Source organism: Micromys minutus (genome assembly GCF_963924665.1).
Source record: "Micromys minutus genome assembly, chromosome: 8".
Lineage (NCBI taxonomy): Eukaryota > Metazoa > Chordata > Mammalia > Rodentia > Muridae > Micromys > Micromys minutus.
In genome coordinates this window covers 61,134-76,001 of record NC_137977.1, presented here as the reverse complement: position 1 = coordinate 76,001, position 14,868 = coordinate 61,134, and the positions used below count along the sequence as shown (strand labels likewise).

General features: G+C 40.3%; 1 protein-coding gene across 2 annotated transcripts in view; it reads left to right on the top strand.

Moving 5' to 3' along the window:
• The first annotated feature begins 2,359 nt into the window (after nt 1-2,359).
• The window catches only part of ESCO1 (establishment of sister chromatid cohesion N-acetyltransferase 1), a 37,711-nt gene continuing 25,202 nt past the window's right edge, over nt 2,360-14,868 (top strand). For both annotated transcript variants that reach the window (XM_080920306.1, XM_080920307.1), the window contains exons 1-3: nt 2,360-2,572; nt 10,926-11,028; nt 11,485-13,602. In XM_080920306.1, coding sequence (XP_080776432.1) covers nt 12,064-13,602 — 1,539 coding nt within the window. In that variant the 5' untranslated portion in view covers nt 2,360-2,572; nt 10,926-11,028; nt 11,485-12,063. The remainder of the gene's footprint in view (nt 2,573-10,925; nt 11,029-11,484; nt 13,603-14,868) is intronic.

The window sequence follows — 14,868 nt, the reverse complement described above, 5'->3', positions numbered from 1 at the left end:
CTTCCCACTCTCTCCCCATTTCCTTCCCCCTCTCCACTTGCTCCTGGCTGACTTCTACTCCTCTCTCTTCTCTGCCTTTCTCTGTCTCTACTACCTTCTCAACTCCCCTCCCCATGACCTGAATAAACCCTATTCTATACTAAAGAATAGTAGTACAGTAGAGCTATAGAACAGTAGTGCTATAGAATAGTAGAGTATGGCTAGTCCCTCAGGGGAAAGGGGTGCCCCAGCACGGACCTGCCGAGGCACCCCCTTCCCCATATCTGACTATACCTCCATAAAACATAGCTCCCTCTCTTTATCTTTTTATAAACACATCACTCATGTTTCACAATGCAGTCCTCTGAGCAAAAAAACCAGTAGATGAGTTGTCTTTCACCCTCCTCTGTGCTTGTTAACTGGAGACCTCCTTCAGTGAAAGGAGGCCCCTCCCTTATCAGAATCCGCAGCTCCTCCCAGCCATTGTATGTGGTTGCTGGGGAAGACGGTGTTTATGGACATCCTAGACTACAGGCAAGGAAGGATAATTCAAGTGGGGGGCTCAGGTGAGAGACGGGGTTTGGGAAAGCCATTTTTAGATCCTTAAAGTGAGGACCCCCACGTACCATCCTAGGAAAGGCAACACCCTAAATCACTCACGAGAAGTGGTCTTGATGCAAACTGCAAGAGGAATTTTATTCCAAGCGCATTGGGGCCCACAGTCATATACCACGCAGTGGTAGAGGACTGCTGACCCCGAGTGCAGAATCGGGACAGCTTTTATAGGGTTCACAAGGCCCATGAATCACAAACCAATCATTTTAAATTATCTAAGCCTGCGTTTCATGGACCAATCACGTTAAACTATCTAAGCCCGCTCTCCATAGACCAATCAGTTTCCTAGTCTCGGAGGTCTGTATTTGCGCGGTCTCCTCGGTGGGGGTGACAATGGCACTCAGGATAAATCACTAGGGCGGGGGTTTTTTATGGTGCAAGCAGTTTGCAGAATCCAGATAAGCCGTTAGTCAGCTTAATTTCCTGTTAACTTACTAGGTCCGGCTCGAGTATCCAAGGGCTTGTCCTTTCACCCAGTTTTATACAGAAAGCGGCTCCAGAACAGCAAGGAATGGCCTTGTATCTACTTACTGGCAGAGAGCAGGGTCTGGAATTTGAGTTATTTAGGGGTTCTTAGGCACGGGGGTTAACACTCCTTTAGCTTGGGGTCCTTGGAGGGGTTAGGCTATATTTTCTATCCTTTCATCATCAACCTTGTTAGGTCTTTAAAATGCAGTGAACCCATTCATTGTGTACCTAATCCCAATAAACTACATCGGTTCTCCAGGATGAACTCTGGCGGAATCGTCCTTTGCTCTGTTGTTGGGAACCTTATGAGGAAGTAGACCAAAACATTGCACATTTAAGAAACTGGATACACACACACACACACACACACACACACACACACACACACGAACATCTACAACAAACAGATTATTAGTTATACTTGAAATTACTTTTTGAGTGGAGGTTATAGGTTCTCCTTCTGTAGCCCAGGCTAGCCTAGAACTCATAATCTTTGTTTCCACCTACTGAATTCCAAGATTATAGTCCCATGTTCTCTTATTGTTAATCCCAAATATTTGAGGAGAATGACAACAGAAAGCATCATGGCCAAAATAAAGCAAGTTTTAAAATTCATCTTCATGGGCTGCCTTCCCCTAAGGTGGAGTTTAAGAAGTCAACATTGAATATGGGGAAGGCAAGGTTTTTGTTGCTGTTTTTTAAACATTCTCCTTTTTTTCAAAGATTCTTTTTTCTTTTTTAAGATTTATTTATTATTATATATAAGTACACTATAGCTGTCTTCAGACACATCAGAAGAGGTCATCAGATTCTATTACAGATGGTTGTGAGCCACCATGTGGTTGCTGGGAATTGAACTCAGGACCTCTGGAAGAGCAGTCAGTGCTCTCAACTGCTGAGCAACCTCTCCAGCCTGAAGGCAAGGTTTTTATAGCTCAAGGGTAGGAAGGAGGTCTCCAAATGTGTGTGTGTGTGTGTTGGGGGGGGGGGGGGGATGTTTGAACTCAGTTGTATTTTACTGCAAGCGCTTTCATCTTTTAAAGCCATCTAACAGGCCCCAAAGTGGGTGTGTGGCCCGAGATGACCGCGAGGACAAGCCGCCACCAACAGGGGGCGCTGCCCCTCCCCGTAAAGCGCCCACCCGCGGAGGGCGCGCGCGAGGACTCCCACCGCGCCTGCGCTGAGTGTGGACGCCAGCTTGCCTCTACCCGACGCCCAGCTGTCGCGGCCCGAGTGAAAATGCGTGACACGCCGAGAGCGTGGCGGCCATCTTCGTCTTCTGAGCGCGTCAGCTGAGCCGCTCCGGACCGAAGACTAGCACCGCGCAAGCGCACCCACGACGGCCTCAGGTAACTCCCATCTGACGGGAGAGGCGTCGCCGCCGCCGGAAGTTTGGTGTTTGTGCCGCGGGGTGGCGACGGCCGCCGCAGAAGCAGCTGAGTGTCTCCCGGTACCCGGATGTGAGGCGACCTGTGCGCTACCGGAGGACCCCGGGCCGCGCAGCAGGAAGGTACGTGAGCATCCCCTGCGGTCCCGCGTCCTCGCCACCCTCTCCCAGCCCCCGCGGAGAGCGGACGGCTGTCCTTCCGTCCCGCCCTCCGTGTCGCGCTGCCGCACACCTCTTCCTCGTGCGTCCCGGCTCCTCGCGCCCCCGGGAACCAGCTGTGCGGCTCGCAGTCGCGGGCGCCCGGGGTGGGCGGCTGCGCGTCACCTGCCGCTGCTGGCCGGCTGTCACGGCTAGGGAGGAGCTGGGTTCCTCGGACGGCTGGAGGTGGCGCGCAGCCATGGCGACTGCGGACAGCCTGCGCTCTGACCCGCAGGTAGCCCGGGCCTGGTCCCCGCCTCCCTCCTTCCGTCCGTCTTCCTTCCGCCGTCGCTACCCTGCCTCCCGCAGTAGCCGGGCTGCGGCCCCGGAGCCTCCTGCCGGCCCGGCAGCGTGCTGGGCGGGATGTGGGGGATCCTGGCTCCTGGTCTTCAGCTTGGGAGGGGAGCGATGTCTGGATTTCCCATTTCAGGAAATAATGGAAGCTCGAGGTAGGAGCCGGAGGACAGGTAGCAGTAGGTCCTTTGAGAGCCCCAGGGAAGTTTCTTATCGCTAGGGAGCTTCAAGCGGAAGTATAATTGGGTCTTAGATTGTAGCGAGGGTTTTATTTTGCAGAGGCAGAGTAGCCTGTCTGTTTGTGTCACCAAAAGTCCGAAAATCGGATTTCCCCACCCCGCCTCTAAGTGGAGCCTTGTGAAAATTTAACCGACACAGAATTTTGTCCTGAGTGGTGGTAGGCGGGGGAGTAGGAAGGAAGTACAGGAAGATGGAAGAAGTCAGCTGAAATGAGTTTGTTGTATCAGGAAGCAATGGCATATATAGTACTTAAGTGGTATTACAAATTACAAATCACTTTCCCCCCTTCTTTCCCCTTTTCAGAGATACTCACCTTGTAAACTACTAAGCTGGCCTGGAACTCAGATCCACCTGCCTCTGCTTCCCCAGAGCTGGGATTAAAGGCTTGTGCCGCTAATGCTTGGCACAAAACAGTATCTTATTTAATAAAATAATAAGATGTGACTTCTATTCCTTCTCCCTCAATCTAAACAATTTTTGAAAAGTAGGGATTGAGGGGCCAAGACCGACAAGCTGAGTTTGATCTCTGACTTGAAGGCTCGAGTGTCCACATTATACATACACATGCATAAGTAAATGTAGATTTGGACCGTGTGGTAGGGTTCTGTCTATATTCATCAACATGAACAGAGCCGTAGGTTCAGTCTCTAGGACCAAAAATAAGATACTTGGTTAAATACGATTTCATTTGTGTTGGTCAAGACTTCAGTGAACTAAGCTGTATTTAGTTTCTCTGATTGTGTTTTACATAGGGTACTAACCAAGACATTCATGAACAAAACAAAGTGAAAGTGCTTCATCCCAGTTTAGATCTTTAGCATCGGAGGAAACAAAAATTGTAGTGAACACACTCTTTCTTCTTTTTAAAGGCACAATACTCCTTAGGCCAGGGCATTAGAATCATAGTTCTTTGAACAAAATTTGTCCTGGCTTATTAGCTTTTACGTACTCCCTTTCTGAGGAAAGCACCATATTGTTTTACCTTGTTCAGTTTTTGTTTGTTTTCTTTTATTTTTTTCAGACAGGGTTTCTCTGTGTAGACCAGGCCTTGAAGTGTGAGATCCTCCTGCCTCTGCCTCTGCCTCTGCCTCCTGAGCACTGGGATCAAAGGCGTGTGCCACCACACCCGGCAGCAATATGATTTTGTAGTGAACAAAATTTTGCAAGTTGTTGATTAGCATGTTATATGTAGCTGTTTCATTATTACATTTTCAAAGGTGTAATATATTTCCATCATAAAATTTAGTTCTTACCCTTTCTTATTCCCCTGCCAGCCACTCCTTCTCAACTAGCCCCCTTTTCTTGTCAGGGTGTGTGGGAGGGGGAGGAGATACTGGTGAGTTTAATTAGGGATTTTTATGGGGTCACACTTAGAGTGCTTACACTCAGAAGAAAATGTCTCTCCATCAGCCATTAACTGACTGTAGATTTTCAGGGAAGGATGAGGCCTCTTGAATATTCCCCTATTGTCCTCAAGTTTATTTTATTAATATCTGTCCCATGCAAGGGGTTTGTGCCTCCATTTAAATTGATAAATTATGTTTCACAGGAAGGACACTAAAGATGAATACAATTAACTCTTTTTGGGATGGTCTTTTTTTGACTTGGTAATTCATCAAAACAGATCGATTACATTTGTCCTAAAAATGAAAGTTACGGGTTGCATAATTAAAGATAGTGCTTTACGATGATTATTTTTCCATGACTCTTGTTATTCATGCTTCCCAGAGTTCGTGGGATAATAGAAACTAATACCTGTGAAATTGCTGATAGTTTAATTCATTAAAGAATTTTGTACCCTTTTGAAATCTAGGCTTTTCTTGCACATGAACATGAGTCCTTTGGCTGTATATTTGTTTCACTACTATAATTCTAGTTGGTAACAAAGGATTGTTCTCCCTCATGTTTTGCTTTTTTACTGTTTGGTTTTATTTATATAATGAATTTTAGTCACATTCACATCTCATTCTCTTCCTCTTTCATTGACACTTCCCAGAGTCCCTTTCCTACTCTGATGTCTGTATTTGTGTGTAGCCTTTACGAATGTCATTAAAGTTCTTTAACTTAGTGGGGTTGGGGACTTATTCAGTGGAGCAAGGACAACCTACAGGGCTCTGTGTCTTTCCTGCTTGGGGGAGGGCGGAAGCTGTGTCTAATGCTTGGTGATATGAATGTTTGAAGATAGCTAGATTCATCTGATCCAGTAGGGAAAACATCCAGGAGTAGAAAAAAATACACTCCCTCTTAGTGTTTAAAGATAGGGGCCCCGATTGGCCGTAAAGGTGACTACTTTCACCTCTCAGATGGCGAGAAATTATAGGTGTCATGGCATCCGTTTGTTCTCCTCTCCATTCCACTTCTTAGGAGTGACAGAGTCTCACCACATGATCCTCTGGTATACTATGTATGAAAGACAACAGCTGTAAACAGTTAAAAGCTAACTGTCATACTCAGTGTTGTACATTAAAAATAAACAATCTTTTCTGAAGAAAAAAACATGAATGAATGAAAGAATGAATTATACACCCATCATTTCTTGTGAGGGCTGGGGATATAGCTAAATGGTAGAGCATTCTTCAAGAGGTAACAGGTTCTGAGGTCAGCCTGAGCAAAATAATGTAAATAATTGTAAAACATATGTATATGAGAAAAAAATTTGTTTACCCATTTGAAAAAAAAAAGACAACAGTACAACACTGGCCTTTTCCTTTTCCTCCGTAACCATCTCCCCTTTCTCTTCCTCCACCATCTCCTCCTCTACTATCTCCCACTCCTCTTCTCCCTCCTTCCCCTCATATTTCATGGGTTCTTGCTGTATGACCCAGGCCTCCCAACTTCTGGGATTATAGGTATGTGCCATCATTTGTTGCTAATGTTCTTGTTCTGATTTCAGAATCCCTTTATCCTCTTAAAAATTATGTACAACTCTAAATAGCTCTGTTGGTTTTGTTTGTTTTTTCAAGACAGAGTTTCTCTGTGTAGCTTTGACTGTCCTGGAACTTACTCTGTAGTCCAGGCTGGCCTTGAACTCATAGAGATCTGCTTGCCTCTGCTTCCCAAGTGCTGGGCTTAAAACATGCACCACCATCGCCTGGCTCTTATGTAGGATTTAAAAAAAGCTTTTGCTGATACCATTATATGTGTTATTATGTTATAATTAAGTATAATCATTAAGATGTATAATAATGCCTGAATTAAAAGCTAATCTAAGATGCTGGAGAGATGGCTTAGTGGTTAAAAATACTTATTGCTTGTTCTTGTTCATTTCCCAGCAACCACATGGTGGCTCACAGCAATCTCTAACTAGTTGCAGGGAATCTGATACCCTCTTCTGAACTCAGACACCAGAGATACACATGGTGGACATACATATGTACGTACATACATACAGTTAAACATTCATACGCATTCAATAAGTAAATCTAAAAGCAGTTAATATAAATAGCATCTATAATGATACACAGCAACACAGCAATACTCAAAATTATTTTGTTAAGGAATGGCAGTTATATTGCATTTTGTAATCTCCTTAGTGCTTGATTTCATAGAATACAACTGCATTGTCCTGTGAGCTTCTGTATCCAGTTCAGTTAGCAGTTTCTGGTTGAAGTCTATGAAGAAAATCTAGTTTCACAGCGATATGTTAAGAGAGATTTTAATAACTTTCAGATAATTGTAATTGTACAAAATTCCGCAAAACCCCAGTAGGTAAGGATATTTTAAAGGTTAGTTACAATGTGGAGGCCAAAAGTTTCTAAACTCTTTATACTCATTGATTATTGGTTCTTTTATACTTGTTTTTTTTTTTTAACTTTATTTTTTATTTTTATCTTTTTTAGTGAGGTGTCATTTGGCAGTATCTAGACATTTTGACAATACTGGGAAAAGGGATGCCGTTGGCATCTAGTGGGTATAGACTATGGATACTGCTTCTAGACTGTCACATTGTTTATTTTATTGTGTAATTTTCATCAATGATACAGGCAGTGTTACAGTGATACTGAGGTAGTTAGTCTGTTGTAGTCTCTGATTTTTCAAACCCTACTTTTAGTGTGGGTTCTTATCCTCTATTCAGACAGACAGCTCTTCACAACAGGGCCTTTATCTAGTCTAAAAATGTTAATAGTGTCTGAATTGATAAACCCAGTATCAAATACTATTGACTATTTGGGAGCTGCTCTGGGATCAGAAACCCATTCTCATGTTTTCTTTCATTCATTCATTCATTCATTCATTCATATATTCATATGTGTGTATGGGGGGATACTGTGTGATGGAAGATAAAGGACAATTTATGAGAGTCAGTGCTCTTCTTACACCATTTGGGTTCTGGGGTTGAATTAAGGTGGTCGATCAGGTTTGACAGTAGCGCCTTTGGTTGCTTGAGTCATGTCACTGGCCTCTGGAAATCATTCAGGATTATCAGTGTGGAGAGACACCTGGATCTCTGGAAGAGTAGAAGTTGTAGCATTTGCCTCCGTGCAGACATACTCCCTGCCATGAGGATAATGGACTAAGCCTCTGGAAACATTAGCAAGCCCCAATATAAATACTACCTTTTGTAAGAATTGCCTTGTTCATGTGTCACTTCAAAGCAATAGAACAATGATTATGACACAGACTAAAATACAATTATTTATAATAAATAAAATAATGAATTGAAATTAAAACTTAAAGTTAGACTGTCACATTGTTTATTTTATTGTGTAATTTTCATCAATGATACAGGCAGTGTTACAGTGATACTGAGGTAGTTAGTCTGTTGTAGGCTCTGATTTTTCAAACCCTACTTTTAATGTGGGTTCTTACATGTTTTAACCTTCTTTCTTGCCAACCAGAGGTAGTAGAAAAGAAGGGTTATTAGGATATGGGGGAGGTGAACCTGTTTGAAATTGGAGCAGATACATACGATCTTTGTTGTTAAGAAATTGGTAGTTCAGTTCACAGGAATCATCGCAGCAGCTTGATCCACTCACAGACACTTCACCACTATAGCAGCAGTCCAGTCCAGCAGTGTCAGGATAGCAAACACAAAGTCGCAGTGGTGGCATGACCTAACAGAAATTGCCAGGTCTCTGCTGAATTGGTCCCAGCCAGCAGGGGCGGGCGACCAGGACCAATAGGGATGCCAGTAGAAGTTCCCTGCCATGCCTCTCAATGAAGCAATGCAGCAAAGATGAAGATGCAAGACCAAGAAGCGAAGTGTTGCCAGGTTAACTCTGCATGCCTCTTCACTATCTGTGGAATCCTGTTTATACTCCCTCCAAATGTCACGTGTCCTCCCACAGGTCTTGCCTCACCACATGAGTCTGCGTAAGTGGCAAGAAGCTGCCAGAACACTACCAGAAGTTTTTTTTTTTTTTTTTTTGGTACATTTCTCTCTATGGAGCCACAAAAAATGAAACTCAGCAACACAATGTAAGGTGAACTAATACACATGTGTCTTTAGTGAAGAATCCTTCATCATGCTTGCTTTCACGTGTTTGCTTGAGCAAAACATTTTTTCACCTGTGTTCTCCTCAGCAAAACAAACTGACCACTTTAGCAAAAAGAAAAAAAAAAAAAATCCTTTCACTTGTGTTGGCTTCAGCAAAACATCATTTGATACAGCTGACTTTCCAAAGAAACCAGAAGTTTGCACTTCACTGTGTAGATATGGTATTGAAACAAATGTGATTATATGCTTCTATGCATTTATGTAGGTATATTTGTAAATTCCTAGAAATAAAATTCTTTGTAATCTACTACTTACAATTTTTATTTTGTCTCTATATAGAGTATCTGTGTATACATGTTTATATGTGTGTGGGCATGTACATGTGGATACGAAGGGTATTCTCTCTTTATTTTTACTTATTCAGAGACAGGGTCTCACTAAGTAGCCCTGTGTAGCCTGGAACTAGCTATGTGTAGATCAAATTGGCCTTGAGTTCTTAGAGACCAGTCTGCTTCTTCCAAGTGCTAGGACTAAAGGCATATGCAGCCATGTCTGACCATACTTTTTGATGACATATCTGAAAATATCTTTGTTTTAGACTCATTTAACTCTTTAAGTAAAATACTGTACTTAGAGCATAATTTTCTTTCAGCAATGTTGACATTAAAACAGTTAATTATAATTCTAATTATTTTTGTTGTTGCTTATTTTTTCAAGACAAGGTCTTGGGGTCTTATACTATATTGCTCTCACTGTTCTGTAACTCACTTCATAGACTAGGCAGCCTTGAACGCAGACTTGCTTTTACCTCCTGAATACTGAGATTAAAAGGATCACTACCATGCCTGGCTTCCATGGGTGGTTCTTCAGTGGGTTTATGTAATTCATTTTTTAAGATTTATTCATTCATTTTAAATTCATGTACATGTGAGCATGTCTGCACATATTCTTGTAGGTGTACATAGAGGCCAGAGAACGTTGGATTCTCTTGAACTGTACTTAAAGATGGTTGTGAGCTACCTGGTGTGGATGCTGGAAACCAAACCTGGGTCCTTTGCAAGAGCAATTGGGCCATCTTAACCGTTGCCTTAAGTTCTTTCATTTTAATATAATATTTCTGTTTGTTAATTTATTATTTGAGACAGCGTTTCCTGTAGCCAGAGGATGGCCTTGAACTTTTGATCATCCTATCTTTATTTTTCAAGTACTGGGACAAGTACAGACTTGATTTTATGAGGTGATGGAGATCAAAGTCCTGCAGGGTTTTGTATATTCTAGGCAATCACTCTACCAAGTGATCTGCATTTCCAGCTCTTAATATATATATGTATGTATATATATATATATATATATATATATATATATATATATATATATTACTTCTGTTTGCTATTTCAGTAGTTTTCATTTAAAAGCTCATAAATTTTCTTACCCTTTACCTACTCAATGTTTTAATTAAGCTAGCTATAGTTATGTGATTCACTTTTTTTACATATATATGTGTAGATTTTCTTCATATTATTTTGGTTTGTTAGTTTAATCCATTTTGTTGCATGTAGCTTTTTGCCACCTTGTCTTAACTTTGAATGGGTCATGCTATCAGCCCCCTCCCAGTTTCCCTTGAATCCACGGATAAAAGACACAGAGACACAATTTTTTAATTTTAACTTGCCTTCTTGGCACAACTGCTGGGCACTACTATCTCCTGCCTGTAAAACAAGTGCCCTTATCATTACTCTGAGTTCCACATCTCCCACCTGCCCTAAACTTTAGTGGCTAGTCCCATCTAGCTCCTGCTAAATGCCACTGACCTGTAGGAGCAGCCTGTGTACCCACTCTGTTTTGAGATCTCACATCGATGTTCAACCCTTCTCCACCAGAAACATGATGAAACTCTGTCTCTCCTTTTTTGTGTCTTCCTTTTCCTCCAGGGACCCAGAAGTCCCACCTGTACCTTCCACCCAGCAATTGGCCCATGGCTTTCTTCACTGACAGATCAAGAACCAATCAGGGAACAGGACCTTAGCATCAGAACTGCCCCTATATCATTTGATGTTTACATTGTGAATTTTTTTTTAAACTTTTCACAATATGTAATGGATGTAAACTATTCTAATAGATGCATGTACCAGAGAGTACTTCAAGGTAGAAATAATGGAATGAAATATAATGTATAAAATGAGTTGTGGTAAGTATTAGTCTAAAGGTCAGGGTAGAATTAGGATTATAGGATGTTACTTGATTGATCAGGGGTTAGTGGATGAGTACATTGTTATCTTTTTAAACATTTCAATTATTATTTTTTAGGTGCTGTTTAATGTGTTAAGAAGAGGTTATAAGGAATGGTTTTATCAAATTTTCTTGAGTTATGGTGGCTGAAACATCAGTTCTATCTTGTAGGAAAAGAACTGTAAGTAAATCTCAGGGGATAATATTTTAAAGTATTATATATTTTTAATAAGATAAAATGTTACTGGAGACTATATTTGGGAGAGGTGGGAGAGATGGCTCAGTGGTTTAGAATACTTGTTGCTCTTGCAGAGGACCTGGGTTCAACGTCTAGGACCTATACATTGATTCAACCATCCAAATCATGAGTACCTCCAGTTCCTAGATCCAATATCCCTTTCTGACCTCTGTGGGTACCAAGCATGCATGTTGTGTGCATATATTCAGGCAAAATGTTCATGCACTTAAAATAAGTATAAAATAATAGAAAAATATATTTGGGAGACTTAATTGTTATTCTAAAGAATATAGTCTAAAAGGAGTTAAATTTATTTAAATTGAGGTGTTTTTCTGCATAGTATTATTGATCTGTTTCTTGAATTATATAAATCTTAATGTTTATCTTTTAATTTTTCAGAAATGGCAGCACAAAAGGATATCTATGTTAATAGAGTACTTTACTAAGCAAAGGAGATTAAATAGAAGCCACAAACCAACAAACTTGGCAAACAAGGAAAGAAACCTGTTAGCCATAAGACATGTTACAAATTCATCAACGTCCAGTAGCTGTAGACTTCAGAAGAAAAAAATTTTCAGAAATTTTGTCAAAGCAGACAGGTCAGTGATAAATAACTCCTCTAGTAATAGGGTTAGGCCAGAAACTAATCATAATTAAGACAAATTGGATCTGAATGAAGTTTATTTTCATTAAAAAAATAAAAACTTCTGAAAATAGTAAATTAGAATTTCCTTCAAATTTTCATTTCCCTATCCAACAGAAAGCAAACATTCATGCCAGCTTTTCTCATGTCTTAGAAATTGTCAAGAGCAACCTTACTTGAAACAACCCGGTATTTTTGTTGGAAATGTACATTAGTATAAGTTAAAGTCGATTTTTAAGATCTATTCCTTAGTGATAATACTAAGTACTTAGCATCTGCACCTACCTGGACAGTCCTCAAAAACTCCTCAGAAAGAAAGACATTACTCAGGAATAATGTCCATTCAGGAGAAATCAAAAGAAAATTCCTCCAAAGTTACTAAAGAAAGTGAAGGTGAGAATTTAGAACAAGAAATTGAAGGTTCTCAAAACAGTCTAGCAAAGAAATCAGGCTCCAAGGACGCTGTAAAGGCACCGGTTAGATTTTCCAGCAAAAGTAAAATAAATCAATCTGAATTTGGTACTCGAATGAGTACAAGGTCAGCATCATGTTCAACTGATAAAAACACTACTAACTCCAGTAATAAAAATATGGTATCTGTGAAGGGACAATCACAAGAATCTTCAAAAAAGAAGAAATTATGTCAGGAAAAATTAACACATGGAACCTTCAAAGGGAATGAACAACTTAACCGCAGATCACAAAGACTACAACAGTTATCAGAGTGTACAACCAGGTCTTTGCGCAGTAGAGAGATTCAGGGTCAAATTCAAACAGTTAAACAGAATTTGCAGTCAGTAAGAAGAGAACAGTGTAACAGCACTCAAAGTAAATGTAATAAAGTCAAAGTAAATCTAAAGCATGTGAAAAGAAAAGTGCTTGAAATAAAGTCTGATTGTAAGGAGGACAGACATCCAGTTACAGATGAAGTAACACATTCTCCCAAAGGAAAGAAGCGCAAAGTACAGCATCAGACAACTTCTGCTTGTAGTTCTCAGTGCGGCCAAGGACCTGAGAAATGTCTCCAGAAGACTGTTAGGAACGAAGAAGCAAAACCTGTGCCTGTAACTGCTGAGATTAGCAAATTAAAAGCAGCTACTTCAGTGGTCTCTAAAAAGAATGAACTGAGGAAATCAGCTCATACACAAGTGAGTAGTAGCACAAAATTCTCCCAAATTCCACTGCCATTAGTGCCTGAACACAACATTGACCATGAATTGGAGCAAGCTGGAAAGAGCAAAAGAGGTAGCATTCTCCAACTTTGTGAAGAAATTGCTGGTGAAATTGAATCAGATACTGTAGAGGTAAAAAAGGAATTGTCATGTGTGGAAAGTGGAAAGGAGGAGAAGCCTGAAGAGGTAAAACTAGAAGAGACTGATGCTGAAAGACAAATACTCCATCATAAAGAAACAAGCCAGGATGTGCAGTGTAATCGTTTCTTTCCCAGTAGGAAAACAAAGCCTGTGAAATGTGTACTAAATGGAATAAATAGCTCAACTAAGAAGAACTCCCACTGGACTAAAATTAAACTCTCAAAATTTAACTCTGTGCAGCAACATAAATTGGACTCTCAAGTGTCTCCTAAGTTGAGCTTATTACAAACTGGTTTGTCACCACCAGTTTTAGAAATGCCTCATCCAGTGTCTCAAAGTACATCTTTAGAGATGGAACCACATGGTAATGTAACTTGCCAACAGGATAAAATGAAAGGAATTAAATCTGAAGAAGTTAAAATTAATAATATTGCAATTGAAATTAATAAAGCTACAAAAAGGGCTCCTGGAAATTGTAATTTGGATAATCATATTAAACCCTCTCCTGACTCATCACTGGATAATCAGATGAAACATTCTTGTGAGTCAGCACCAGATCAGGTAATCATCTTTATCACGTGTAGTAGAGGGGCCAAGTGCTTTCATACACTTATTTATTAAGTATTTGAAGCACATTTTTTCCATAATTGATAAGATTGTTAATGTAGCCTTACAGTGATGAGACTGAGAATTGAGAATGTTTCACCTTTATGCGTATGCTTTTTTTTGTTCCCTTGTTTTACCATTTGTATTTTATGGAAAGCATAGCAGAAATGCTAGCCTTTAAATTTAACACACAGATATAGGATTTCTTCCTTCCTTCCTTCCTTCTTTCCTTTCTTCCTTCCTTTCTTCCTTTTTTTAAAAATGAGTTAATAGCAACAGAAAGCATATTTTTTAGTGATTCAAAACCTAGATCTTACTGCCAGTGTGGTGGAGCACGCACCCAGCAATCAGGCAGCAGAGGCAGGGGGCTACCCAGAAAAACTCTTGTCTTGAAAAACAAACAATGAATAAAGAAATCTAGAGCTGATTTGTGTGGGCCGGGGATGTGGCTTAGTAGTAGAGGCATACAGGGCATACATGAGTCCTCTCCCCACTCCCACCCCCACCAGGAAAAACAAAACCTAAGATTTATTTTAAAAGAATGCCTTTTTGTTGTATGGCGATTTGTTGGCAAGGGAAATTTATAAAGGTATAAATCATTATTTTACTTTACGAGAAGAACTACTAGTGTTACTGTTTTCCTTTAGTGGTGCTGAGGATTAAACTGAGGTGAGTCTTATGTAAGCTTGGCAGTCCTTATTACCACTAAACTATATCTCCAAAGTTAGGAATTAATGAAAAAAATGATTGAAAATCAGAATTCTATGTCTACAATATCTAATGCTTACCTTGAGAAAATTTTCAACATTAATAAAAAAGGGTGAAACTTTTCCTTTCTAAAGTAAGTTACCTGTGGAATGCCAATTAAAAATTTCTCATGTGTAGAACTTGGGTGCTCTATAATACAGGTGAATTTATATTATTTAATTTTATGAGAAAACTGAGAGCAGAATGTGAAATAAGTTACATTTGGTGATATATTTTAGGACTAGTATATAAATATTCTAATTCTTAGCACAGAGCTCCTTATAAACCATACCGTATTATCCTAAACATTAGAAAAATCATGAACGAAAAGGTCATTGTTAATAGACATAAGTCACTTTAAAGTTTTCAGAATGGTTAAAATTCGTTTTAGAGACACAGGGGCTGTGAGCAGTATGGAATGAGATTGGATTTGTGCAAAAGCTGTGAAAATCAGTGTCCATTGTTGTAGATTGA